Source organism: Ammospiza caudacuta, chromosome 3 (genome assembly GCF_027887145.1).
Source record: "Ammospiza caudacuta isolate bAmmCau1 chromosome 3, bAmmCau1.pri, whole genome shotgun sequence".
Classification (NCBI taxonomy): domain Eukaryota; kingdom Metazoa; phylum Chordata; class Aves; order Passeriformes; family Passerellidae; genus Ammospiza; species Ammospiza caudacuta.
In genome coordinates this window covers 12,271,692-12,296,795 of record NC_080595.1, presented here as the reverse complement: position 1 = coordinate 12,296,795, position 25,104 = coordinate 12,271,692, and the positions used below count along the sequence as shown (strand labels likewise).

The window sequence follows — 25,104 nt, the reverse complement described above, 5'->3', positions numbered from 1 at the left end:
CATCTGTGACTGGTCTCATGTTGGTTTGTTTGTAATTAATGGCCAATCACAGCCCAGCTGGCTCGCTCTGGCTCTCTGTCTGAGACAGAAGCTTTGTTATCATTCTTTCAGATTCTGTTCTTAGCTTAGCTAACCTTCTGATGAAACCTTTTCTTCTATTCTTTTAGTATAGTTTTAATGTAATATATATCATAAAATAATAAATCAAACCTTCTGAAACATAGAGTCAGATGCTCGTCTCTTCCCTCATCCAAGAACCCCTGTGAACACTGTCACACATGGGGATGATGCAGCCCCGTGCTTGGGTTTGGTGAGCTCCTGCTGAGCATGGCTGTGGTAGTTTGCAGTGATTTCTGACCATCTCCTTTGTTGCAGACCAGTCAAGCTAAATGGGTCCAGTCACTGGGATGACTCCGGATAAGAAAGCTGAAACGCCGGGAGCAGAGAAAGCCGCGGGACTACGGCAGTGCCATGGGATGGGCAGCCTGCCCGACACGGGCCACGCCGGCAAGCCAAAGGCCACCGTGGTGGACAGAGATTCAGCAGATGATGAGCTCACAAATTTGAACTGGCTGCACGAAAGTACTAACCTGCTAACAAACTTCAGCCTCGGCAGCGAGGGCCTGCCCATTGTTAGCCCCTTGTACGACATCGAGGGGGACAGCGTGCCATCCTTCTCACCGACCTGCTACCAGAACCCTGAGAAAAAATCCTCCACTTCCAAACCCCCTTACTCTTTCAGCCTTCTCATTTACATGGCGATTGAGCAGTCCCCCAACAAGAGCTTGCCAGTCAAGGAAATCTACAGCTGGATCCTGGAGCGCTTCCCCTACTTCGCCACGGCCCCCACCGGCTGGAAGAACTCGGTCCGACACAACCTCTCCTTGAACAAGTGTTTCCGAAAGGTGGAGAAAAGCCATGGCAAGGTGAGGCCTGGCAGGAGGGAGGGGGAGCAGGTTGGAAATTCAGGGAGAAATGGAGAAGGTTCTGTTGTTCTTGAGCACAGTTTTGTTTGGGTTGTTTTCATCCCACCGTGTCCTCTTAATGCTTTATTTGCGGATGGAGGTGGTTTGGAAATGCTGCTTCTGTGAAATCACAGGATGACAAAAGTCACTGGGTTTTGTTATTTATTGTTCACCTAGGTACACCCAGCTGTGGTGCATCCTTTTAAAATGTGGCACACATACAATTGCAAAGGACTCTTGTTTCCATTTACTTAAAATTTTATTAGCCTGCGATAACCAGCCTGAAATTTCAGATAACTCTCTGAGGATTTCTTCTTGATGAAGAAATCTTAAAGTAGTGCTTTCTCTATTTTTTCTCTATTTTCCAGTGCTGAAATTCTGGGGTATGTTCCTCCTTCCCTGCTTTTCCAGCACGGCCATGGCTACAGTTGCACTGGCAAGCAGAGGAGATTATGGGATGCCAACCAGCTTCCCTGCTTGGCTAGCAGGGATGTTGCCCCTCTGGGTGCAGATGTGGTCCCCTGCAAGGTGCCCTTGCTTGTGGGCACGCTGGATGTGCGTGGTTGGGTGTTCCTCAGTCCAACAGCTTTCTCAGATATTAAATTGACTCTTCCACTTGTGATCTCCTGTTACACTTAGCACAGCTCTAGCTTTCCAATAACCATATTAATCCCTGCATTTAATGGACTGTAATGCTTTAGCATCTGTCATAAGATAAGATGTGTGTCTCTGTGTGGTGCACACAGTCTTCTTAAAGTCAAGGATACTCTTTTCTGTACAAGATCTTTCTTCTGATTTATATGATTTTACTAGTGGCTTTCTTCCTCCCTCTCTCATTCCCCATCTTGTTCCTCAAAGAGCTGGCTGTGACTTAAATAAACTAACAAACCACATACTGAAAGTCAACAAACAAGTCCCGTGCTTGGAGGTCAGACTCGGTGGTAGCAGGCTTGTTATCAGAAATGCCTGCAATGCTTGGAGTGCTTGACAGCTTCTCACTGCAGAGAGGGGTCCTGGAGCTGAGTGGGCACTGGGGAGGACTGCCTTGTACACCACTGCTTCTCAATATTCCTGCTTCTGCATTAAATTGTTAGGGTTGTCACAAGCAGCAGCTTTGCCCTGAAAAAAAAAATTGACTTTTTATTGCAATGTGGCAAGTCCATTAATTACCCCAGTGCTGAATCCTGCTGAGTGTTAGGGTGAGCTCTTAACGTGGCCCAAGGTGCTGTGATGGGGTAACTGAGATGCTCAAGTGTCCCTGTGTGGAGGACTGGATCTGAGCGGGGACCACACACTGCTTTAGGTCCCAGAAGTGCTGTTAAAGGCCTGGGTGGCTCTGTCCAAGGAGGGGGGCATGAGTTTCAGAAAAATTATAGCAGGAAAGGGAAATCGAAACTGGTTTGAGTTCCTTCTGTCTGTGGATCTGCCCTTAAATGCTCTGATGTTTTCCAGCCTCATGGGTTAGGAGTTACCAGTCAGATTTGTTGTCTTGGCATTTGGGTGGCAGGAGCTTGACACGGCCTGGTCCCCTGCTTACCCTGGCATCTCCATGGGTACTGCTGGGCTCAGAGGATGGCTTGCTGCTCAATGTGACATCTCTAGTAGGAAGAGCAAAATGCAGAATCTCCCACTGCTACCAGGAAGGTGATGCTGATGTGCTCTGTCAGTGGTTTCCCAGGGCTCCAGAAACTGCACAGCTCTGTAATTCTAAAGAACAGAAACTGTGCTTACCAAAAAATATCACCCCAGAAAAGCCCCTCATGAAACTCTGCTGGAGCTTCCTCATTTCCAACAAACAGCAGTTCAGTCTTTACCCTCTGCCTCCTTAGAAAAGAACCAGATGAGGGTACTGCTCCAAATTCTTCCTGCAAAATAACTCTGTGGCACACAGCAGCATGCCTGGACCCCGTGGGAGTTGATCTGGCAGGTGATGGAAATGCTACAGACCCCTTTGGATGAGCTGCTCAGGTGTCACTTCTTGGAGCAAGCAGCAGCTGCTCACAAGCTCATTTTGCTGATCCTGTTGCATGTACCCATGTTCTATCCATGCCTCTGGGTGCTTCCCTGAAAGGGCAAGATAATTTTGTATTTTTTTCCTTTTTATTCTTTGTTGATGGCATTTTGTACTTTAAAGGGAACAGGCAATCAGCTTCCTTCCATGCCAAGTGCCTGTGGAAGCAGAAAGGTCCATGGCATGTGGTATCAGAGGAGCCTGGTTTATTTGCTTACATCAGGGTATGAAGGGTTTTACAGCCTTTCAAATGAACCTGAGCTCTTGTGTTGGAAGAGTCCAAGATGTCTGACAGTAGGGGATGGATGCTCTGTGTCCCTGCATCCCAAGGCAGGCTCTACTCTGACACTCCCTGGCTATGGCTGCAGCTGTCAGCTGTGAAATCACCTCTTTGAGGTCAGGCAGCAAAAGGAGGAAGAGTCCATCCTCATCTTTGCCATAATGCACTTCCAATCCAAAACAAAATACCAGCATGTTAAAGGAAAGCTGATTTTTTCCCCACTTCCCCCCCATAGCTGCCACTGCAGGGCAGTTTCAGGATTCTTGTACTGGACTCATTTTGGCTGGTGCTGAGCTGGAAGAGTTGCTGCAGGAGCATGCTTGCTGTGCCCTCATGGCTCTGGGATTGTCCACAAGGCCTGCTGGAGCAGATCTGAGCAGCACACCCAAGGCACAAAGAGGTGACCCCTCAGCACCAGCTCCCTTATTCTGCAGAGCTCTTCCCACCAGACTGTGCCCCATCATGTTGCAGATACAACTCTGGATGGCCATAGCTGTGGTTGTGATTGTTCTGTGTGTATATTTGCATCAGCCTGCTGGATACCTGCAGGCTGCAGGGCTTCAGGAGTCTAGGACAGCATCCAACAGAGACTGGGGGAACACTGTCCTTGCTTGGACCACTGGAAAAAATTACATGTTGTGGTTTTCTTTTGATGAGTGGTGCTGAAGGGAAAGTGCCTTGAGATGCCTCATGAGCCAGCATTGCAGTCAACAGGAGGAACTTGTGCCATGGGATCAGGATGGATGGACATCATCACCCTGCCAAAATACCATTGCCTGCTCTGTGTGCACATAGCACACTGCTGCTGTACCCAAGTGGTGTGTCAGGGTTTATCCCATGAGCTGAAACACCTTTTCTTTTAGAGCTGCAGCAGAGAAGATGTGTGAAATCAGCCAGGCAGATGAGATTCCCAGTGGCTCTCTGGTAATGGTGGTGATGAACATCAAGGGTTGATGCTGGAGCAGTCCCAGGGACACGTGCTTGCCTTGCAGTGTTGCTGCTGGGGCCCTGGTGCCCCTGAAGGTGTGGAGGTGTGACTGTGAGTCAGTGATGCTCAGCAGACACAGCTGAAGCTCCTTGCATCTTAAGCACTGTGGTGCTGCCTTGGGCTTGGGGAGAGGCGCCTACGCTGTGACGTTGCTTTTCCTGAGGGAGCAGCATCTGATCTACAGCACAGGAGGACCTCAGGTGAAAAGGGGTTTGGGGCTGAAAGCCGTGGAGAGTCTCCCTGCTCTTTGTTTAGATTTTTTTTATGATTATGGCACTGGGAGTTATTAATTAATTGATGCTGAGCAGAAAAGGTGTGAGGAGGCAGGATTAGTATCCACATCAAACATTAATTTGGCAGGCCCCTGCTTGCATGGATGTGGCTGTCACTGTTTTCTTTAGAGGCTGGGCGTTGCAGGGCTTGAACATCTTCAACAAACATCCTTTTCTTGGTAAATATCTGGTTTGGGTGTTTGTGGTAGATTATTTTTTTTTTGTCAAGAGATGATGATAAACAACATGTAGCTTTTCAGGTATTTGGGCGAGGAGCAGGGCAGGTACCATCCATAAGCCCTGGGAGATAGGAGAGAGATGCCTTTTCTGTGGTTAACCTTTTGGTGGGCGTATTTTATGCCTCCTTGCACACAGTATTTTTCTGTCATTCACCTTGCTCAGGTGGATGCAGCTGGTGACCACTGTCCATCCCTGATGGAGCCAGGACTGCTCTCAGGTGTGAAGCTCATGGAGAGCTCTCTGCAGCACAGGGACATGTGCCTGCTGCAGGGAGCCTGAGCCACCAGCACCAGTTGAGCTCTGCTTTGGTTGCTCCTCAGACTGGTGGGGTGGTGGTAAAGGATAAGGCTGGATCATGGAAGGCATTTTGTCTCCAGCCCACATTTCTGTAATCCAGCCCTGAAATGCTGGGGGCTGGAAACTTACTCTTTACAAAATAGCTCCAATACTTTAAAATGCAGGAATTCTTTTCTTTCCTTTATTTTTGCCTAGATAAAATCCTGCAAGTCAAATCAGAAACATTAGAAAGATGCAGAAGAGGTGACAGACCAGAAACTAATCTCAGAACTCTGTGATTGCCCCTGTTTTGAGTTGCAGAGTAAGAAGAGCCTGATGGCCTCTTTTCACTGACTCTAGGGGGATTTTTCTCTAGATCTTAAGTACAAGTTACACCTACATTTCATTCCAACACTTGCCTCACTGTTGAAGTGAAATACTAACCTCCAAAGGCAGTTTAGCATTTTAGAGTGTCCTGAATTGCTAGGAGAAATGGCACAGTCTGTTCTGGCTTGTGTTAAAGCTGGATGTTGATTCTGTGGCATTTCCAGCTCCAGCTGTGGCAGGCTGTCCCCTGGCTTGTGACACTTGATTTCAGACCTGGGCTGGACTTTTCTGCCCCTGTCTTTGTTATGCAGAGGGTGCAAGCAAAGCACAGGAGCAGCTCCATCGTCTCTTCAGCTCAGTGTCTACTTTTAGCATCTCCCAAGGTGGGTGGGAAGTGTGGTTTCACATTACACATGACCCAAAGAAGGAGTCACCCTGTTTACTGCCTGTTGCATTGGATCTGTTAGTATCTGGATGGCTTCAGGGTGTGCCCAGGTTCAGCTTGCTGTTGCAACACCCACCCAAAATCCTGTGTTATGTTGTCAGGGCAGCAAACTGGAGGAGTACCTTGCTGGGAAGATCAAAGAGGGAAACTAACCCCCAGCAGCTGAGCTGAATGAGGCATGAAGCAAAAGTGCTCACCTAAAGTAGCAGATAAGGTAGCAGATAAACAGTGTAGAGAAGGGGTTTGCTGCTCAGGGGACTTTCTGCTGCTCCCTGGGGGCAACAGCCTCCAAACTGGGAAAGGGAGGGGGGAAAAAAAGCCAGCTGGACATGGTTGGGGTACTGGGGAAAGGGGTCTGGGAGAAATAAAGTATCAGGGTGTAAGTCTGTCGCTGAGATGATGGATAGAGCCAGCTGGGAGGATGCCTACTGTTAGTATCTGGGTGGTTAAATCATCCTGCCAGCCACCATGGCTGTTTATTAATTAAAAGTAAGCTCATTGATAAGTATCTTACAGGCTGTGCTCAGTTTTAGCATGAAAAGGTAAGTATAAGGAAGATTCAGGTTAAAAAAAATAACTTGGAGAGATGCAGCAGCTCAGAGATCTTTGTTAAAGGCAGTGGCTTTAGCTGCAATTGCAGCTGCATCTCTTTCTTAGCTGGGGCTCTCCCTGGCTTGATTTTTCTTTCTTGATAGCAAGGTATTTCCTCCTCTCAGAAAACCCCTATAACTTAAATAGAACCACAGATTTAAATGTTTTGTAAGTCCTTTTTAGTCTGGAGTAAATCATGGAGCATCCATACATAAATTGGAATTATTGCCCCCCATGATTCTGGCAGGAGGAGGCCAGCTGGCCACTGTGGGCTCACAGGAGCTTCTCCATGAAGTTTGGGTTTCTGCTCTGATATTCAGCCCCCAAAAATCCTTTAGGAGGATCTTATTGTTCAGGTGTACAGTTGCCTCATCCTTCAGCCATGTACATTTCCATTTCTGTAGCATCTGTTTTCCCTAAAAATCTGGTGCTGCTACGTGCAGAGCTTTTAGCTGATCTGTCAGGTCAGTGATTATAGAATTTCTATTATATAACAGAAATATTTAATTAAGTTGCAAGAAGTAGCAGGCTCAAAAAAAAATAGGTCCTTTATTTAGTAAATTTGTGAAGAAAGCTTTGAGACAAGCAAGAGGTGCTTTATCTTCCTTAAGTTTCAATATACCAAATTTAATATCAAGAATGACTAGCACAGGGGTGCTTACATTGTGCATCAAAAGTACATTCATTAGGTGTTCAGATTCTGAGAAAGTGGGAATAATCCATTTTGTGGCTGGACATTGAGCAAGATCCTTTTCCAGGGTAGTGTAAAGTTTAATGAGTATGTGTCTGTATCTAAAGCAAGGGGAAGGTGCTTTGGTTTCTTACCTAGAAACATGTTAAAGAAAAGTTTGCTGATGCCTGGACAGGTCCCTAAACTCACAGCTGTGTTTATTGAGTGTTAAAATAAGGTTTACAGCATTTAGGTGACAAGTGGGATTGGGAATGGGGCTTTAGAGAAGGGGTTTTGGAGATGCTATCATGACCTGCAAGATGGGTGCTTCCGTAGTGTATAATGAGGGTCTCTGGGCCATTTTCTCAATTTTGGGACTATCCAGGATGGACCTGCCTGTGGATTTTGTGTGTCAGCTGTGCAGTGGTGTGTGCCTACATACAATCATTGCACTGTGCTGCAGCTTGGGGATATTAAAAGGAAAGGACTGTACCAGCCTGGTCCTGGATTTTCTAATTTGCTGTGTTTCTTCATTGCAGGTGAATGGAAAAGGGTCCTTGTGGTGCGTTGACCCAAAATACAAACCTAATCTTGTCCAAGCACTGAAAAAACAGCCTTTTTCCTCAGCACTTGCATTTTATACTCCACCAGCATCACCACCCAGGTAGGTGGAGTTCCCATCCCAGCAGGACACGCTGCTCCATCCAGGTGGCACAGGGTGTTGAAGTGCTGTTACCTGCTGCCACCTGAGAGCAGAGTTTGTGTGGGCTTAGGTGGGACCAGCTGGGTGAGGTGGGGAGATGCAGTGAGCTCAGGATTCCCAGACAGCACATCTGGGGTGTGTTCAAGGCTCTTATTAACTGTGGGAGAATTTAAAAGAAGAAGGTCAGGGGTGTGCTGGCTGCTTTCTGGAGAATTTCTGCATTTGAAATTTCTGCAAATGAAATTTCAATTTCTGCAAAGAGAGCAGGCAGTCCTGGGAACTGGAGCAAAATCCTCTTTCAAGCACAGTCCCATCAGGACTCCTGTTGTGGAGGAGGTGGGTGTCTTTTCCTGTAAGTCACTTGTCTGGATATAAAATGTATCTATTCTGTGCTTTTGTGGAAAACAATCAACTTTTCCACAGTCTGAAGAGCTGAGATGCTGCCCTGAGAGGGTTGTTTTTTTCTGAGGCTGTTTAAAAGCATTTTGCAGCAGGGATGGAAAAGAGCCTTTGCCATACGTGTAGTTTGGGGTGGGCCATGCAAGACTTGTGAAACCAGGACTTCCTTACCAACACAGTTTAAGATTGGGCACTAGATTTTGGGGAGTTTGGAGTCAAACTCATGTAGAGTTTGACTCAGAGTTCCTGAGCAGAGGAAGAGGAGCAGCAGCTGTCGGGGCAGGAGGACGGAACGCAGCACAGCACGTTGGGTGAGCTGGGTTCTGAGGAAGGCATGTGGCTGGTTTGTCAAGTCCAGGAAAGAATTTGGGTGAGATAAGAGGTCATTAAGGTGTTTGTACATTGCCCTATGCCTTAACCTTACTGCAAGGAGTTTCCTGAACAAGCAGGAGGAGCTGGGATTCCTGGAGCAGGGTGTGAGACTGATAGCACTGAGCAGACATTTCTCAGGGTCCAAAAGGACACTGGCCCTGGGAGATGGCACCCCTGTGCAAGCCTTAGGGGCTCAGGATTTTTGTGTGGCATGGGCTTGTCCAGTGGGGTTTGCAACCCACAAGATAAATCCAGTTGTCTCTGGTCTCTCTCCCACCCAGAGCCATCCTGGGCTGGAACAAGCCAGGCAGAAATATCCTGTTTTCCAGCTTTCTCTTGGAATTGGGAGCACTGCTAAAATAACCCTGAAACATTGAAGTATTAAGAAATAGATTAGAAACAATGAGATGACTGGTGGTACTGCTTGGGGTTTATGGGAATAAAGATTATTGAAATGTCTGTAATTGGGCTCTGGAGGAGAATGCTTTCACAGGCTGTAATGTCTCTGTGTAAGGGTATGGACCTCTGGTTTTGGGTACAACTCAAGTGGAGTTTTGGTCCCTGAAAGCTTTAATGCTCTGTCTGTGTTAGCACAGCCAGACTTTAAAATGTAGAGAATAATACAGATGGGAAGTTGCCTGTCCTGCCAGAGGTGCAGAGGACTGACACACTCAGCCTAGGGCAGGGTGTTCAGAGCCTTGACCGGTTAAGCTTTTAAAATCTCCAGGGTCTCCAAGATCAGTGCAGCTCAAGTTGTGTTAAGTGTGGTCTACTTAGCTTGGAAAAATGCAACATACCAAAATTAGGTGTGAGGAAGGAGACATTTCATCTGCATGCTTAAGTACTTGGAAGAGCCGGACTTTAATTTGAAGCTGTTGTTTTTGGTAACTTTTTTTTTTCCCCATACTGAAGGACTAGTCACACCAACAATTACAAGGAAATCCTGGATCTAATGAAGCCACATGGCAAAATTCCCACTGACTTCAACACGAGAAGAGTTTTGCAGTGCTTGTATTTATGAGTACAAGAAAATAAGAAACAACATATTAAGATAGCAAACTGTTCCCTAATGAAAGCTGGTTTATTTTCCTTCAATAATAAAAAACATTTATGTGATTTTCCATCACACCCAGAAAAACAGATCTATTTTTTCCCGTTCTGTGCTTAGAGTTGATTTAAATTTTGGCCTAATTTTGGGGAAGGGCCCCCAAGGATCTGATTTGTTGTAGAGAGGGAGGAAGCCCAGAGGTTCAGCGGGAGAGAGGCTGAAATACTGTCCAAATTTATCTTCAGAGTGATCCTAAAATTCAGCTGTGGCAATCTCTGAATTTTCCAGTGGGAAGACTGGAATTCATGATTATTTTACAGTGTGTTTGTGGGGAGTCTGCCTATCATTCAGCATGATTTTAAAATAAAATTTAGGCTGTTGCTTTGAGCAGAAGCTTTCCAAAACTGTAATCTGTGTCTAGTGACACTGAAATTTGTATTATCATAGATGATTGGCATGCCTGATGCATTTTATTTCTGCACAGCTTGTTCAACAAGTCCTTGTGAAGCCCCTGGCTGCATTCTGGTTCTAGTGCCACACAAGTGACAGCCCTGGGGACAGCCACAGTCCTCCTCTTGCTCATACCTTATGCGTGGCTTGTCTTAATCAATACCAGGCATTAATTTACTTTGGGGGAGCTCTGTGTGGACATGATTTTTGAAGGGTCTGAGCTTAGACAAAAGGATGATGATGTTTAGCATCTCTCTGTACAATGGGTCTGAGGGCTGCAAAGCCAGCCATTTGGGGTCAGACCATTGCTTTCCTTTATTTTTAATTTTTTTTCCCCCCACCCATTTTTGGATCAGTTCCCTTTGCATTCTGTGTCTGTTACAAGAAGAGATATCAGACAGTGAACCCTGTTTTTGCACATTTTTCCCATTCAGCTGAAGTTTTTCTTGCACGTTGGGCTTGAAAATTCTGTCATCACCCTTCAGATTGTTCTAGCAGCACTATAAAAGATGCACATTGCTACACTTCGTGCAATTTTAATAGTGTGTACTATTTTTGTTGTAGTTACTTGTAACTGCTCACTTACATATTTATAATAAACTGAATAATTAGGGCTGGGTGTGTAGCAGAAAAAAACATGTGAAAGCTTTAACTTGCCCTTTATTTTGTAAGGGATTTAAGGGTACCTTGGGGCAAAGCTAGTCTGATTATGAAAAACTACCCTGGATAGCATCAACTTTAAAATCAGCAGTTGTCTTGATTTGGTTTTTAATTTAGTATTACTTTTTGCTTTTGTTAATTGCCCATCACTGCTTGGAAAAGCAAATGATCACAACTGGTCCTTACCTGTCCTTTTTAGTACATAAAACCTACATATGTACAAAACATTAGCTCATCCCTGTATGAGCTAATGTTTTGTACGTATGTAGGTTTTATGTACTAAAAAATACATATCTTTGTTTAAATCCAGCCTTTAGGCAGGTATAGAAAATCTGTAGCAGTCAGTGACTGTTGCCCAACAGGGTTTTTGCTTAGCATGTGTATTTGGAGGTGTTTTCCACGTGCTGGGGATGGCTTAAATAGTGCTACACAAACTGTGAACCAGGGCTGAGCCATCTACTGAGGGCAGCAGAAATCACTTGCTTTCCTGTGGTGAATAGGGTTGGTTTTGTTGTTAGCCTTCTGTGATCATAGTATTGTGTCTGCTGTACTTTGCACAAATCATTTGCCTGATCAGGGCTTGCCTTTGAGCTGTTGAATTTCTTTTCCAGTCGGTCATCGTCCCCTCACTACCTGACTTCAGTCCTTCAGCAGAACCACGGCCGAGCTCTCAAAGGTAAACTTGGAATTTCCTTTCACTCTCCTTACCCTGGTTTTGTTCACAAACATGGACTGCAGCCCAGCTGATGTAGTCTCTGTCCCTGCTCTGAAGGGTTTGCTGGATGACAAAAGAACCCAGATGTAGTACAATGTGTGTGTGTTATATTAGCTACTCGTGTGTTAATTTTAAATCCATGAGGTGAAGTTCAAGGTGTAATTGGGGCCTTCTTGTTCTGACAGCAAAATATTCAGCACATGCATCACTCCCAAGTATGACCTACTTAATGAGTCGTTCAGCAGCAAACTAATCTGAAAGCTGCACATTTCTTTATCAGTTTTATTGGCCAAGAACTGAGAACCAAAGGTAGCAAATGTTAGTGTATAAAACTTGTTAGTACCAAGAGGGAGCTAGAAAGTGTGCTGGGGCTTGCAGCATTTCTTTTGAAGAAACCAGTTGAGGACAGCTCTTGCACCTCGCTAATAAAGTTTAATTAGGCTTGTCCTAGACAAAAATAATAATAATAATTTCGGGTTTTAAAGTGCTGAAAATTGAACAGTACTCATTTTTTAAAGGTTGAGTCGAACAGTGTTGCAGAGGGGTGTTGTTACAGCCCTTTCAGCAGGATAGTGAAAGGCACTGCCCAGGTGGGACCTGAGCAGACATCCAGGTTCTTGATGTGCTGGCTCAGTAGGCTTAGAGGTGAGAAGGTTGCTTTTAGTTTTTGGCCACAAACCAGGAGCTTGGTTAGGCAGCAAAGCCAAAGCTTTTTGGAGACCAAGCACCTGGCCTACAGGTGATGATGGCCATGCACCCCAGAGGTGGCATCTGGGTGCCAAGGAAACATCCCTTGGCTGGCTGGCTGCTGCAGGGTGCTGGATCTGGGGTTCCCAGGGCTTGTTGGAGAGCACAGGAAACCCCTCTTCTCCTAAGGATTTTGCTGATGTGTCCTGTGACAGGTTTGGAGGTTGCCAGTCTGATGTTGCCTCATCCATTTAGCCACAACAGAGGTGCCAAAATAATGACAGGTATCTGGTATCATTTGGTTTCTGCTTGTGGGGGAGCCTGTTCAGCATTTCTTTGGCATTAGAGGCAAGCTGTTCATGTTCCTGGGGTCCCACAGGGCAGCTCTTGTGCAGATGAACAAAATTCCTTGTAATAAGGTGCTTCCTCAGCCATTCTGCTGGATAAGTGTAAATTTGGGAAATACTGCACTGTTGAGAAGAGCAATCACAAATGAAGCCAAAGCACATTGTCAGTGATACAGAGCACTGCTAAGAAGCCACTGCAGAAGTGCCTCTCCTCATTCTTTGGGAGTGTTAAGGTGCAGAAATACTCTTTGTAGGTAGTAATCCTGCATTGCATTAATGGCTTGATTGCTTGTCATTTTAATGAGGTGGTGCTTCCATACCAACATCAGATGATAAAATAAAATATCTGGCATAGCAAGTGAGGAATGGGAATATTTCACTTCCTGATTACACTTGTGGAGCGAAGTAATTCTTCATGCTTTATTTTTCTACTTCTTTTTGTTAATGGAGTGCATATAACCAATGAATTCAGGTTCTCTGTTTCTGCCAAAGAAAGCCAAAGCAGAAGGAAAAAAAAAATCATATGAATATAATGGGGTAGACCCTAAAGTATGCTGGATTTAAAATGAAAGGCATGGAAAACAAGGGGGGGAATTTGTATGTTTTATAAGCTGTATTGGGAACAGCAGCTCAGTCCCCTTGTCATCTTGGTACAACATTCCCAAGGTGTCATGTTCTTCAAATTTCTCCTTGACCAGGGGTGAAGTTAGGGAGGATTATCAAGACAAGGAAGCCACACTGCCAAACTCTGCAATCCCCCCTCCCAGTACTACCCTCCCCTTAAATTCAGTAATGCAGTTAATGCTGTAATGTGGGGAAGAAAGCAAATGCTATCAGAAATGGCACTGCTGATGTTGTGCTTTGACAGTTCCCCCCACAGCTGCAGTTCAGCAGAACTGAGAGCCTGTTCTGCTGCCGCTGCTCCCCTCCAGCCCTGTTCTCCTCTCACTGCTCATGCATATGTACATAGCTACCTACACCTCAGATGAGATCTTCTGCTCTCAGACACCCAGCTCTTGTGAGAGCTCACTGTCTCTGTGCTCCTGTTTGCCTGGCTAGTCCCCCATAGCTGTTTCTGTTCTGTGTAAGGAGTATCCATCCTCCATTGCAGAAGTGAGCCAGAGAAAGGATTGGATTTCCTCTTCTTTAAAGGGCACGAGTGTGTCCTGAAATGAGTGGGAAAGGCGTGCTTGTTTCTTTTCCCTTTCACCTTGTTCTGGTTAGAAATGTCACTCTCTGCCCTGTTACCCTCAAGGTGCCTTTCAGAAATGTAAACAATCCACTCTGCAAAGGATGGCATTTGCAGCAGTGCTTCTCACTGCAGCTGACAGTGCCACAATTCACCTCAGCCTTTCCTGTGTGCCTATTTATTATTTAGATCTCCCTGCTCTCTAGATTGAGCAGTTCAGTGCCCTTTTCCCCCTTGTAGTCTCAATTTTTTCTGTTTGACTTGTTAGTGTGGAAAATTCTGCTGGAGGAGGGAGGTGTGCTGAATTAGTGCTGCATTAATGGGCCCTGCACATGCACACAGCCAGGCTGTGGAGCTGCTGAGGTGCTTTGCTGTGCCATGGGTCTAATCTTTCTCTCCCAACTGGTACAAACAAAAGGCACTTGTTAAGTATAGCAACAGCATTGTCACATGAAAGTCTAATTGTGTCACTGATTCTTGGCTTCGGTGAGTGCAATGTGAGAGCTCGGCCTTTGAATGTCATAGTTAAGGTATGAGGCTGATCTGGAACAGGATTGAGCTGTACAAGGGTCATGCTTTGTCTGAGTTTGTACATTCCCCCCGCCATTGCTCTTTGGTGTAGGCCAGTACAGGCAAATATATATATATTTGTATTTTTTGTATATTTTAGAGGCTTCATCTTGTTCAGGCTTACCTGAGTTCTAACATTTTGCTGCTTCTGCTTCACAGAATCTGATATTGATGCTGCTACTGCAATGATGCTGTTAAATACTTCCATTCAGCAAGGGATGCTGGACTGTAAGCATAAGCCATTTTACTCTTGTTTTTCTTCTCTACTCACTAACTAAATACTTTCTCTGTAAAATTTCAGGAAACAAGTATGGTCTAGTTTCCAAACAGTAAGAGTAGTCAAGAAGCAATTCTGGTTTAATTATTCTTTCAGCTAGCATTGCAAGAGTTTTATTAGAAGCAACCTTTTTTTTCTTTTCCCCAATAATTTAGATTTTTTTTCTGCAAAGTTCTATCCTTGCCGTCCCTGTGCTATATAGTAAGAAGAGTTTCTTGGCTATTTTGATGCCTTGTGAAGGCTGACCTAGAACAGAGACTAGATGGAGTTAAAGAATAAAGTAGGGATTTATTAGAAGGCTTCAGTAGATACACCTGAGGATAGAGGTGTATAGATAGATATAGATAAAGGTGTATAGATAGATATAGATAGATGTAGATAAAGGTGTATAGATAGATATAGATAGAACAGAGACTAGATGGAATTAAAGAATAAAGTAGGTATTTATTAGAAGGCCTCAGTAGATACACCTTAAGAGTCCAGCCAGGGCTACACCCAAGATGAACCCAAAATGGTCTCAAAATGCCTGACTGGTCATAGGGTCTCACACTTTTATAAGTTCTGGTCCATTAGCATATTGGAGTTAATTGTCCAATTATAGCTTTAGGTTATGAAGTCCCATCCTTCTTGTTTTTCTCTGTTCAATCCACCATTGTTTATGCTCTTGGGCCTGAAATTTGGATCATTTGTCCTTGGTCCCCAGCTAGAGAAGGAATTATTTTGTCTAAATACTTTGTGAAGAGAGCTTACTATCCCCTAATATGAGGCTCAGAACACCAAAAGCAGCACAGAATCTGAAAAATATAAAAGCCAAAACCTGAGGCTTCATTTCCCCCTCTGCTCCTTTAGCTCTTAGCTGAGATTAGGTGGTGACAGGTGTCCTCTGTGGGTGACAGTAAATGGGCACATTGTGCCTTCAAGTGCTGGAATTCAGTTTCCCTTGCAGCCAGCCAGGCACAGGTGATCTCGCTGGGCCATTTGCCCACTGACACATCTCATTCCTCACAGGTGAGAAACCTCAGCCTCTGAAGACACCCAAGAAGAGGAGCTACGGCAGCGCCTTCGACGCCCCCAGCTCCATCAGCCTGCCCGAGGGCGATTCCGCGGCCGCCAACATCGACCCGAGCGAGGACCACAACTACAGCGCCAGCTCCGTGGGCTCGCAGCGCTGCGCCTCGCGCTCCAGCGTGTCCTCCCTGTCCTCCCTGGACGAGGTGTACGAGTTCATCTCCAAGGCCAGCCACGAGGGCAGCGACGGCAGCGAGGGCTTCCACAGCGAGGTGGACACGGACGGCGACTACGAGGACGATCCCCTGGGGGACAGTGGCTATGCGGCCCAGCCGTGTGGAGATGGCTCCGAGGAGAGGCAGCCCAGCCAGAAAGTACTCGAGGAGCTGTGCCAGGAGATCGACGAGGAGCTGAAGGAGGCGGCGGGGTCTCTGCTCCACCTCGCTGGCATCCAAACGTGCTTGAGTTCCTTAATAAGTACTGCAAAGACCCACTGTCACAAGCAGAGAAAAAAATAGTGTGTTTGTCAGTGTTGAATATATACATATATTTTTTTTAATTGTGGCAATATTCTTCTACTTTTGCCCTTCACAAGGGAGATCAAAGCCATAAGAGGACTCACTGCTTTTTTTTTTTTTTTTTTCTTTAATTTTTGGCGCAAACTATAATTTAGCCATTTATTTTTAAATCACCACCTAAAAAGAAAATATTTAATCTTCTCAAATTAGAAGATATGCATGACTTGTGGAAACCCAAAAGCATACTTCTTAATGATCAATTCTTATTTTTTTTTCTTTTCAATAGTTGACTTTATTTTTTTTCAGAGATGTGTTTGTTCAGATGCACACTGTGGATCATATTTACATCTCTGCTGGCCCCATCTGCAGAGGTGAATTTTGTTCTGTCTAAGGGCTCTGACTTCCATGTAAAGGATTCAAATTCATTTTGCAATAAGAGAATCTCTTTATAGTTCCTAGACATCCTTCAGCCAAAAAATTTTTTTTTTTTTGTGGTATGTTGAAATTCATCCCTATTTTTCTTTTAAAATCAGTGGTGATTACTTACATCTTCCTGTAGATTATGCCTTTTTTTTTTAATTTTCTGTTCAAAAATGGGTAAGCAGTTCTGTTGGAGTGGGTTTTAACAGTACTGTACATACAAGGATGCCTTAAGTATGTTGCAGAATTGTATACAGCTATCCAAGGTCATCTTTCCTGTTGCTGAAAGGTAGCATGATGTGCCATAAACGTTCTCACCAAGGTGAAGCTACTGCTTCCACCAGGTGTTGGGCAAGCTGGGTGAAAATTAGGAGCAGAGCCACTTAGGAAGCCAATGTCCACTGTTGAAAACAGTGCTGGATTCAGCCAAAAGTTAACCTTTCCCTAAGGGAGTATTTTCCTGGCTATTTGAATGCCTTTCTTAGACTAGTGTGGGTTTTTTGCCCCTTTTTTCTTTCTTTTTTTTCCTTATTTGTCAGTCTCTTCACAAATCCTGAGCTGTCTACTTGCAATGCAAACACAGCCATGCTGCTGAAGGTCTGTTGCTCTGAGGGCCCATTCCAGTGCCTCTTGAAGACAACGGTGGTGCTCCTGCTGACTCAATGGCTGTTGGATCAAGCCTGAAATATTTGAGGTTCTTGGTGTTTTGGAATTTAAAGCACAAACACTAGGAGAGAAAAAAAAGGTTTTTGCGGGTTTTTTTTTTTTTTGTTTGTTTGGTTTTGTTTTTTTTTTTTTTTTCTTTTTCCAATTCAGTTTTAAGAATGATTTGTTTTATTTCTTGAAAGGGAAGGAAAATACTCTGCTTCATTCCTGTTAGCCTACACCTGTAACAGGGCAATGTGTGTGCAGACATGTGTGTGTTCTGGCTATCACAAGTGCTGCATTAGCCAATTAGATCTGGTATTGGATGTAATGCTGATGGGTAGTAGGGGTAAAACTCACCATTTAAAGGAAGATTAAGTACCAACAGCAGTGGTTCTTAGGATTTCAGGAGCTGAAGATGTGAATGCTTGGTGGAACTGCTTCTTCTTGCTCATGGGTTGCTTTTGAACTCTCATGGCAAACTGTGAAGGGCAGAGCTGGTGTCAGTGTGAAAAGGAGGGTTCAGGTACACAGAAATACTGTGGGCAGCCTGAGGTTTGCTCAGTGCCATGATTTCAGTGTCACACTCTTGCAGAGGGGTGCAGCTGCCTGGCTCCTGCTGAAGTGGTTGCAGCTTTCTGTGGCTTCCAGTGAAGGTATTCTGGAAGCTGTGTTCACAGTCAGCTTCATGGTTTGATTTGGTTCTGAATTATTTTTTGCCTCAGATAAACTTGGAGGGTGTTAGTACTTATTGGGAGTGTGGCTATGCTGCTGTTAACCCTGTAGTTGGTGACGATGACTTCAGCATATCTGAGGGATTGGGATGCTAGATTTAATCACCATATGCAGTGACCAGTGAGAACCAGTTCCTGACCAGCAGTTAGCAGCAGAAGCTGCATCCCATCCATCCTTACAGCTGGGAGAACTGGAATGGTGGAAGGGGGGAGCAGCCTTTCCTGGGACACAGAGCCGTGCAGCGGGGCCGTGCTCTTCCTGCCCTTCCTGCTTTGCTGTCTTCCCTCTCTGCTTCCAAAGAGGAAGGCAGATGAGCTGTGCCCCTGCCCTGTCCCACTCCTTGTCCCAGGCTCTGCCCACGTGTTTGGCAGCTCAGCTGTGGAACACCTCTCTTGGCGGTGGGAGAAGAGCTGCCCTTCCTTTCTCTTACATATCTGTTGGGTTCGGGTTTGTTTGCCACCTCAGTTAAAGACCCTGGTGTATATAGTATAAATGGAGTATAATTAAAAGTTATTTTGATTGTTGGGCTTTGGGTTTTTTTAGTGACATATGTAAAATGTTGATGCCAATGGTTGACTTGGATACATTTTGGCAAGAAAAGTATTAATGAACCACATTCAGTTCTCTAAATGCAGTGAAGAAGTGTATGAGACCTGTGTTCATGGGAGGTTGCTCTGTTCAGGGTAAATCTGATGTGATTACTGTACAAACCTGTACTGGCTTTTCAGATTCCAATCCTAAATTACTGATCTGCAGAAGTCACATCAAACGTTTTTAAATCCAACTGCAAAAGTTGTGTGGTTTGCAACTTTTCAACAACCTGAAAAGTACAAGCTTTAATTAAAGCAAAGTATACTCATACACGTTAATAATGGTGTGGTCAAAATATTTATTGAAAAGAAAAGGTAAAATATTTTAAATGTTGCACCTGCTATTTTATCTTAAAGCACATTCTTCACACCTAACTGCCAGTGCCATTATCAAGTCAGTTTTATAAATGTACATTTCTTCAAACTAAAAAGTGCATAATTAAAAGTATTATGTTACTGCCATATAGTGATATAAAACATTTTATAATTGCCAATTCATTGTAACTATTATTTATTTAAAAGTGAATTGTAAGAATGCTTTCTGATCAAATGAACCAGAGTTGTTTTAAAACCATTCCCGTTAGCTTGTTTCTAATGTAGCATAAGCAGTGTCCTTGGGTTTGTTTAGAATAATTTTGCCAGTAGGTGACCAATTCTAACCCTTTTTCCTCTGGTTTAGTCCTTTACCTGTTTTAAAGACGATTTACAAAAGTTTAGTTTTTGTATGCTAATCTCTGTTAATTAAAATGTTTATAAATTTTATTTTTACCAAAGAGATGCAATTCATTATGACAAAATATTGCAGAATAAACTTTGTTTTATAACATTTGTGACTTTTCTGCCCACATTTTTCATTCAGATGATCAAAGGGGCTTTTCTAAAATAAACAGCATTGCAAACAGAAAGGCTGTGTTCTCTCTTTGTCTGCAGACCCTGCCTGTGGTCTCAGATGGTGCTGGACATTCCACCTTCCCATTTAAACCTCTTCTAGGAGACTGGACTAGTGTGAAAATCCCAGTGTGTGATTCATTGTGGGCTGGGTAAGATGTTTGCATGTGTCTGGAAGTCATCTGTGAAATACCTATCAGTCCACAGCAGGATTTGCTTACAGCCACATTCATCCATAGCTGGCCCCTCATGTTTGAAGAGCATCTCATTAAGGTTTCACCCTTTAACCTGGAACCTAAGGAATGTTTTGACATCTTGGAAGTTGCTGAAAGCACTACTGCCTGACTTCTGCCCTCCTGTGCAAAGCACTTGTTTAAGCAGAAGTAGCTTGAATCTTATGCTGATGAAACATCTGTGATTATTTGCTGTTCGGTGCCTGTATTGCTGTGGCCAAGCTGCTTGGATGAGACTCAAAGATGAACAGCCTAGTACAGGACAGGTAGTTAAAAAAATGGGTCCCTGGATAAAGCAGCATAGGTCTTGCTTGTTTATTTTTTTTTCAGTGTTTGCTTTCTCTAGATAATGATTTGTGATGTCTGTTGGTTCTTTATACAGAAGGCCTTATGGAAAGCACACAGGTGGCAAACACCCCTCTTACTAGCAGCAATAATATTCCCCACCCCATTTTATACCTCAGCTTGCTGCTCCTGGGCCAGCTTTTCTCCCAAATGCACACACATGGTGTGTGCCCTTGCAGTGCCCAAGAGGGAGGTTTCCACCAGAGCAGGAAAACGAGATGTGACATGATGTTTATCTCTGTTAAAAGCAGACATTGTCCATCTCTTGTATTTTTATTTGTTTAACCCACTGGTATCTCTGAGTTAAACTTGCTCTCTAGGATCTGATGACAATACAACCTTCTCAGTACTTCAGGTGACTACAGAGACTTGTTTTATTGCTGTATCTAACAAAATTTAAATCACACATTACACAATATGTGTGCACTATTAATATATTTGATTTAGTGTTCATTTTAATAGACTAATGAGAGAACAACTGCACTAATTAGTTTGGACAAAATCACAGCCATGTATCATATGTTAATGATACCTTTCTAATTGTTATTTCACTATATTATTCTGAGAACCTTGAGCTTGTTGTTAAATTTCCCAGGAGTGCTTTCCTCTGTTATGACTTTGCTGGAAATTATCCTCTGTATGGAGCCACAACTCTCAAAATAAAGCATTAACTGCAGCAATTATGCGCTTACACCAGCTGTATTTTAAGGACAGTTGTTGAAGAAGTTCCTAATAGATTAGATATATTTGGAAAAAATGGTTGTCTAAATTTGACACAGATGACTATGGTTATTCTTTCACATGTGTTGAGGTTACAGTTAGCTGTAAATATTCTTATTTTGAGTAGTCTGAGTGAATACATGTAGCTGAGAGGTAATTACATAGTAGTCCAGCAGTGCTGTTACTGTGAACTTTCCCAGCATATTTTGCCATAAAAATCTTCCCTGTTTTTACCCATGAGGGTGGTTATCACATCTGGGAAGGTGGAGCAATATCACCTCTGCTTGAATTTTCAGTCTTCAGAACTGAAGTCTTTGGTTGGTGTTTTTTCTCCCCTTTCCTTCAGAAGCTGCCTGCTTTTACTGCTGTAAACTCCTCAGAGCTGACATAGAATCGCCACCTACCCTCTGCCAGGGTTCATTTGAACAGCTCTTCGTTAAACAGCAGCCTGTTTATTTTCCTATTGCATCACTACAAAAGCAATCATTTCCCTCCTTAGACTCTTGACTTGTTAAACAAACCAGAATTATTTGTTTTCCCTTTGGAAGACATGATCTTCATTCCTCTTAACCACTTTTCTGTACCTCAGTTCCAGGCTGAAGCCAGCCTGCTAGCACGTGCATGAGGAGGAGAGTGAAAACCACTCTTCTGGAGTGCTTTTTTCTGAAACCTGGCCTCAATATTTCCCTGCTTTTGCAGCATTCCTGCCTGCATGGCCTTCACCTGCTCACATGCAGTTGAGTAATCCTATTGTCAGCTAGTATGTCCCTATCTTTGTTCTCCTCCATCACTGCCAAATGGTGAGGCCCCAACCCAGCAGGAAATTGGGTAGTTCATGACCTGCAAGTTGGCTTAATGAGATCTGTCACGATCTTTGTGATCCCTCCTGGTGACATTCCTGCTCACCAGGAGCAGCTTTTTGGCACAGCCTGCCCAAAATAAAGAAAGAAGGACCTGTCTGTGCTCTTTCAATGTTCAGAGAAGGACATCCAGTGTCCTAAATCTTGGTATGTCCGCCTGAGTGTTGCTTTTATGCTGGTTTCCATAATCTCCATTTCCCTGAAATCTTTACTCTTCAGGCCCTAATGGCCAGGGTACCTAGGTTGGACTGAATACCCCATTTCTGTGTCCATTCCAGAGGTGCTGATAGCAGTTCAGAATCTGGGTATTTTCATACTTAGAAATGCAAGATAGATCCTATCAGACTAACCTCAGATGCTCTGATGTGCTTTAGAGTTGCCAGGCAGATGTTCAGAAATATCTCTGTAGGTGCCTGTACCAACCTTAAGACAGGGCTGCTTTGAAAAACAGATTTTGTGACTCAATGGCTTTTTTAAAATTTAACTAACTTGATATCTTGATTCCTTACTAAAATCCAGTAGGTTCCCTGTTGTTACAAGTGCTAAAATTAGCTCAGCAAACCGAATTTTTGGTTATTTTCAGTAAGGGTACATTTTATTCTCTCTCACTGGCTTTGGAGGTTTCCATGCTCTGAACACAGTCAAGCCTCCACAAACAGCAGGCATTTTGCTTTTTTTTTTGGCTCTGAGTAATTTAAAAGATGAAAACTCCACCTGTTGAGTTTGGCTGTGATGTGCTGGCCGACACGTCCCGCTGCTCTGCGCACGCTCTTCCCTGGGGTCATGTGAGGTGTGGGCAGAGCTGAGCCATTCCAAAAGTGAAGATGTTTCCTTAAATCTCTGGGTATTAACCAGAGTGCAATCGTGTTGGCTGCTGCCTTCAAACATGATGTCACCTTGCCCCAATCAGAGCCCATTTTCTGGGACCATGATGTGAACTCCCCAGAGAAGCATCCTCTGAGTGACAGCAGCATCCCGTGCGGCCGTTGCTAGGCGACAAGATTCGGCTTTCAGCAGGATCTAATTTTAAAGTATTTAACCCTAGATCTGTCAAGGTTCATTATTTCCAGTGTGCTGCTTAATCCCTACTTGTTGGTGCCCAACTTCACAAATGCCCTGCTCCTCGCAGTGGTGCTGTGTTATTTGTCACAGATAATGTCTCAGAACGAGGAGAAGCAAAATCGCCCCAGGTAGAGCTCGATACCAAATTTCGTTTTAGCTCTGATCTATACACAGAAATATGGGACACAATTAGAGGTGAAAATCCTGCATTGTTGTTCTGGGAATCTTCCTTTCTTTGCTGGCTTGTGCAAGGGGCTCACCCCTGCTTTCCTTCTAAGGAATGATGGATTTCAAGTGAATGAGTGCTGGTGGCAATAACAATTAGGCTTCAATTTTTAGTAATTATGTGTCCTCTTGTTTCTAGCTGTATTTCATCTAGCTTAAGCAGCTTGTCATCTTATCTAAAGGCATTTGAAGAAAATGATGTCATTTTAAAATTTGAGGGGTTTTAATACAGGAAAACTTTAGTTCTTTTAAATCATTACAGATAATGATGAAGATAATTATAGATAATTCTACAGAGAATTTTTGTTGGTGTTTTTTGTGGGGGTTGTTTGGTGTGGCTTTTTTTAATAGTTAACTGCATTTTATTTCTTTCTAAAATGTAGAGGGCTGGAATGCTACTCAGGTATAAAAAAAAAAAAAAGAAAAAAAAAATCTGACCAGCTGTGTCACTCTTTGATTAATTACTACACGTCCCTGTAAGTGCACTCAAGTCCACTGCTACCTTCTTAATGTGATATCTCATTCAGCTGAGATAATGCTGCTATAACTGGTCAGTATCATAACAACAACAAAAGAAAAAACACTGAGAACTGCACAAGCCCTTCCTCCCCACAACTGCATTAAAATTTTAAAAAAATTTAGATTATTCATATTTTAAATGCTAATAGTTCATCTCAGCCTCATAATCCCACCTAGGATTCTTCCTCCTCCTGTTGTTAGGGTTTGAAACTGACATCACCTTGCTCCTTGTGCTGTATCTCCTTCCCAGTTCACTAATGCACAAAGACAAACCAGTCCCTGCCAAAGCACTTTTCTCAGCAATTGATTTGATCAGGATATTCTCCTGCTGCCTTTTAATCCTCCCTTCCACTGCTCCAAGCTCCCATTCCTATCTCTGGGCTCATGCTGCCCAAAATCCTGTTTGTGGCTTTCTCCTCCTGCGTGGTGTGTTGTGCCTTCTCCCTGTGCTGTCAGTGAGGAGCCCTGCCCCACATCTCCATCCCCTTCTTTTGCATCCTGGTCTTTACACATCAGAGACCTGGCTTTAGCTCATTCCAAAAGTCCAAATTATTCCCAGAGGCACCACAAGCCTTTTAAAAATAATCATAAAAAGTAGATCATGAACAGGTGTAATTCTGATCAAAATGTTTCCTAAACTCCTGGTGGACCTCCCAGCTCTCTCCTTTCTCTGCTCATGTGTCTGTCACCAGAGAGAAGACAAAGCCACGACATCTTTGCTGTGGTAACAGCTCCAGGTTTATGGATGGATGTTCCTTGCATGGCTAAGTCAGGACTTCTTCCCAAGGCTTGCAGATCTGTATCACAACTGGGGCACACGAGAGAGCATCCACTTCTCATTCCACAATCTTCACAATGCTCCTCCTCCATTATTTCTTTCTCTGTAAAATCAGGCAATTTCTCTCCTGGGATTTAATGTATATTGCTTTTATTTTTCTTTCACCAGCAAACGTGCAAGACTCAGGGATTTCAGTGTGGGCAGTTCTAGTCAGGCTGAGGTTTCTCAGCTATGGCCCCTGCAAGTGTGAAGAAAGCAAGAAACGAGGCTGTAGAAGATGCAGAGACCTTCAGCAAAAGATGGCAGAGTTTGGGAAGAGGTTTCACTTCCCTGCAGAGAGGGAATTCCACATTCAAACCCCAAACTTTTTGAGCTGTTACTAAGTTCTGCTGGTTTCTGGAGTGAGTATCAGGATTTGCTGTGGAGGGACAGCAGTTCCTGCTGCTGCACACAGGGCTGGTATGTGCTGTACCCACGTGGAATGTGAGCTGCAAAGTTCAGCTCTGACTTATCACAGGCAGCTGCCTGCTCACTTTTTCCATCCTCTTGTCCTCAGCAATTTCTTTCTGTACAAAGGCACCGCTCCCCTGGCCACGCACACACCCTATAGATGACTCAAGCTATTCAACCTATGGGCTGGGAAGGGACATGAGAGAGAGAAAGAGAGACTTGTTCCCATTTCTATTTTTAAATGCTGTGAGAACACTGAAATCACGATAATGAATAATAACTAAACTGGTCTGTGAGGCGCACTATCTGTACATACATATACCTTTTTTCTTTCTTTCTTTCTTTAGTTTTTTTTTTACTGCTTGCCCTTTTTTATCAGAGCAGTCAGGTTTTGCCGAGGTGAAGGGTTATTCTTAACGAGCGGCGCGTTACAGTCACCATGAGAAATAACGAGCGTGCACTGTGAGCACACATCCTGCTGTTCAGACTTGCCGTTGCTACGAGAACAGAAACAAAACACCAGTTTCGGCTGCTCGCAGCTTCTGAGGATGTGGTTTATTTGCTGCTTGTGATAGTCTGATGACTGAAGATGGCTCCCTTCCAATAATTTTTGAATTTTTCCTGTC

At 44.0% G+C, this 25,104-nt stretch overlaps 1 protein-coding gene across 2 annotated transcripts; it reads left to right on the top strand.

Moving 5' to 3' along the window:
* The first annotated feature begins 389 nt into the window (after window positions 1-389).
* On the top strand, window positions 390-16,097 carry FOXN2 (forkhead box N2). 2 transcript variants are annotated; one of them, XM_058802556.1, is made up of 5 exons: window positions 390-926; window positions 7,605-7,729; window positions 11,309-11,373; window positions 14,365-14,433; window positions 15,491-16,097. In XM_058802556.1, the coding sequence occupies exons 1-5, from the start codon at window positions 390-392 to the stop codon at window positions 16,006-16,008; spliced, it is 1,314 nt and encodes a 437-aa protein (XP_058658539.1). In that variant the 3' UTR covers window positions 16,009-16,097. The 2 variants fall into 2 exon arrangements, with proteins under 2 accessions (XP_058658539.1, XP_058658540.1); XM_058802557.1 differs by lacking the exon at window positions 14,365-14,433.
* Window positions 16,098-25,104: the final 9,007 nt, after the last annotated feature.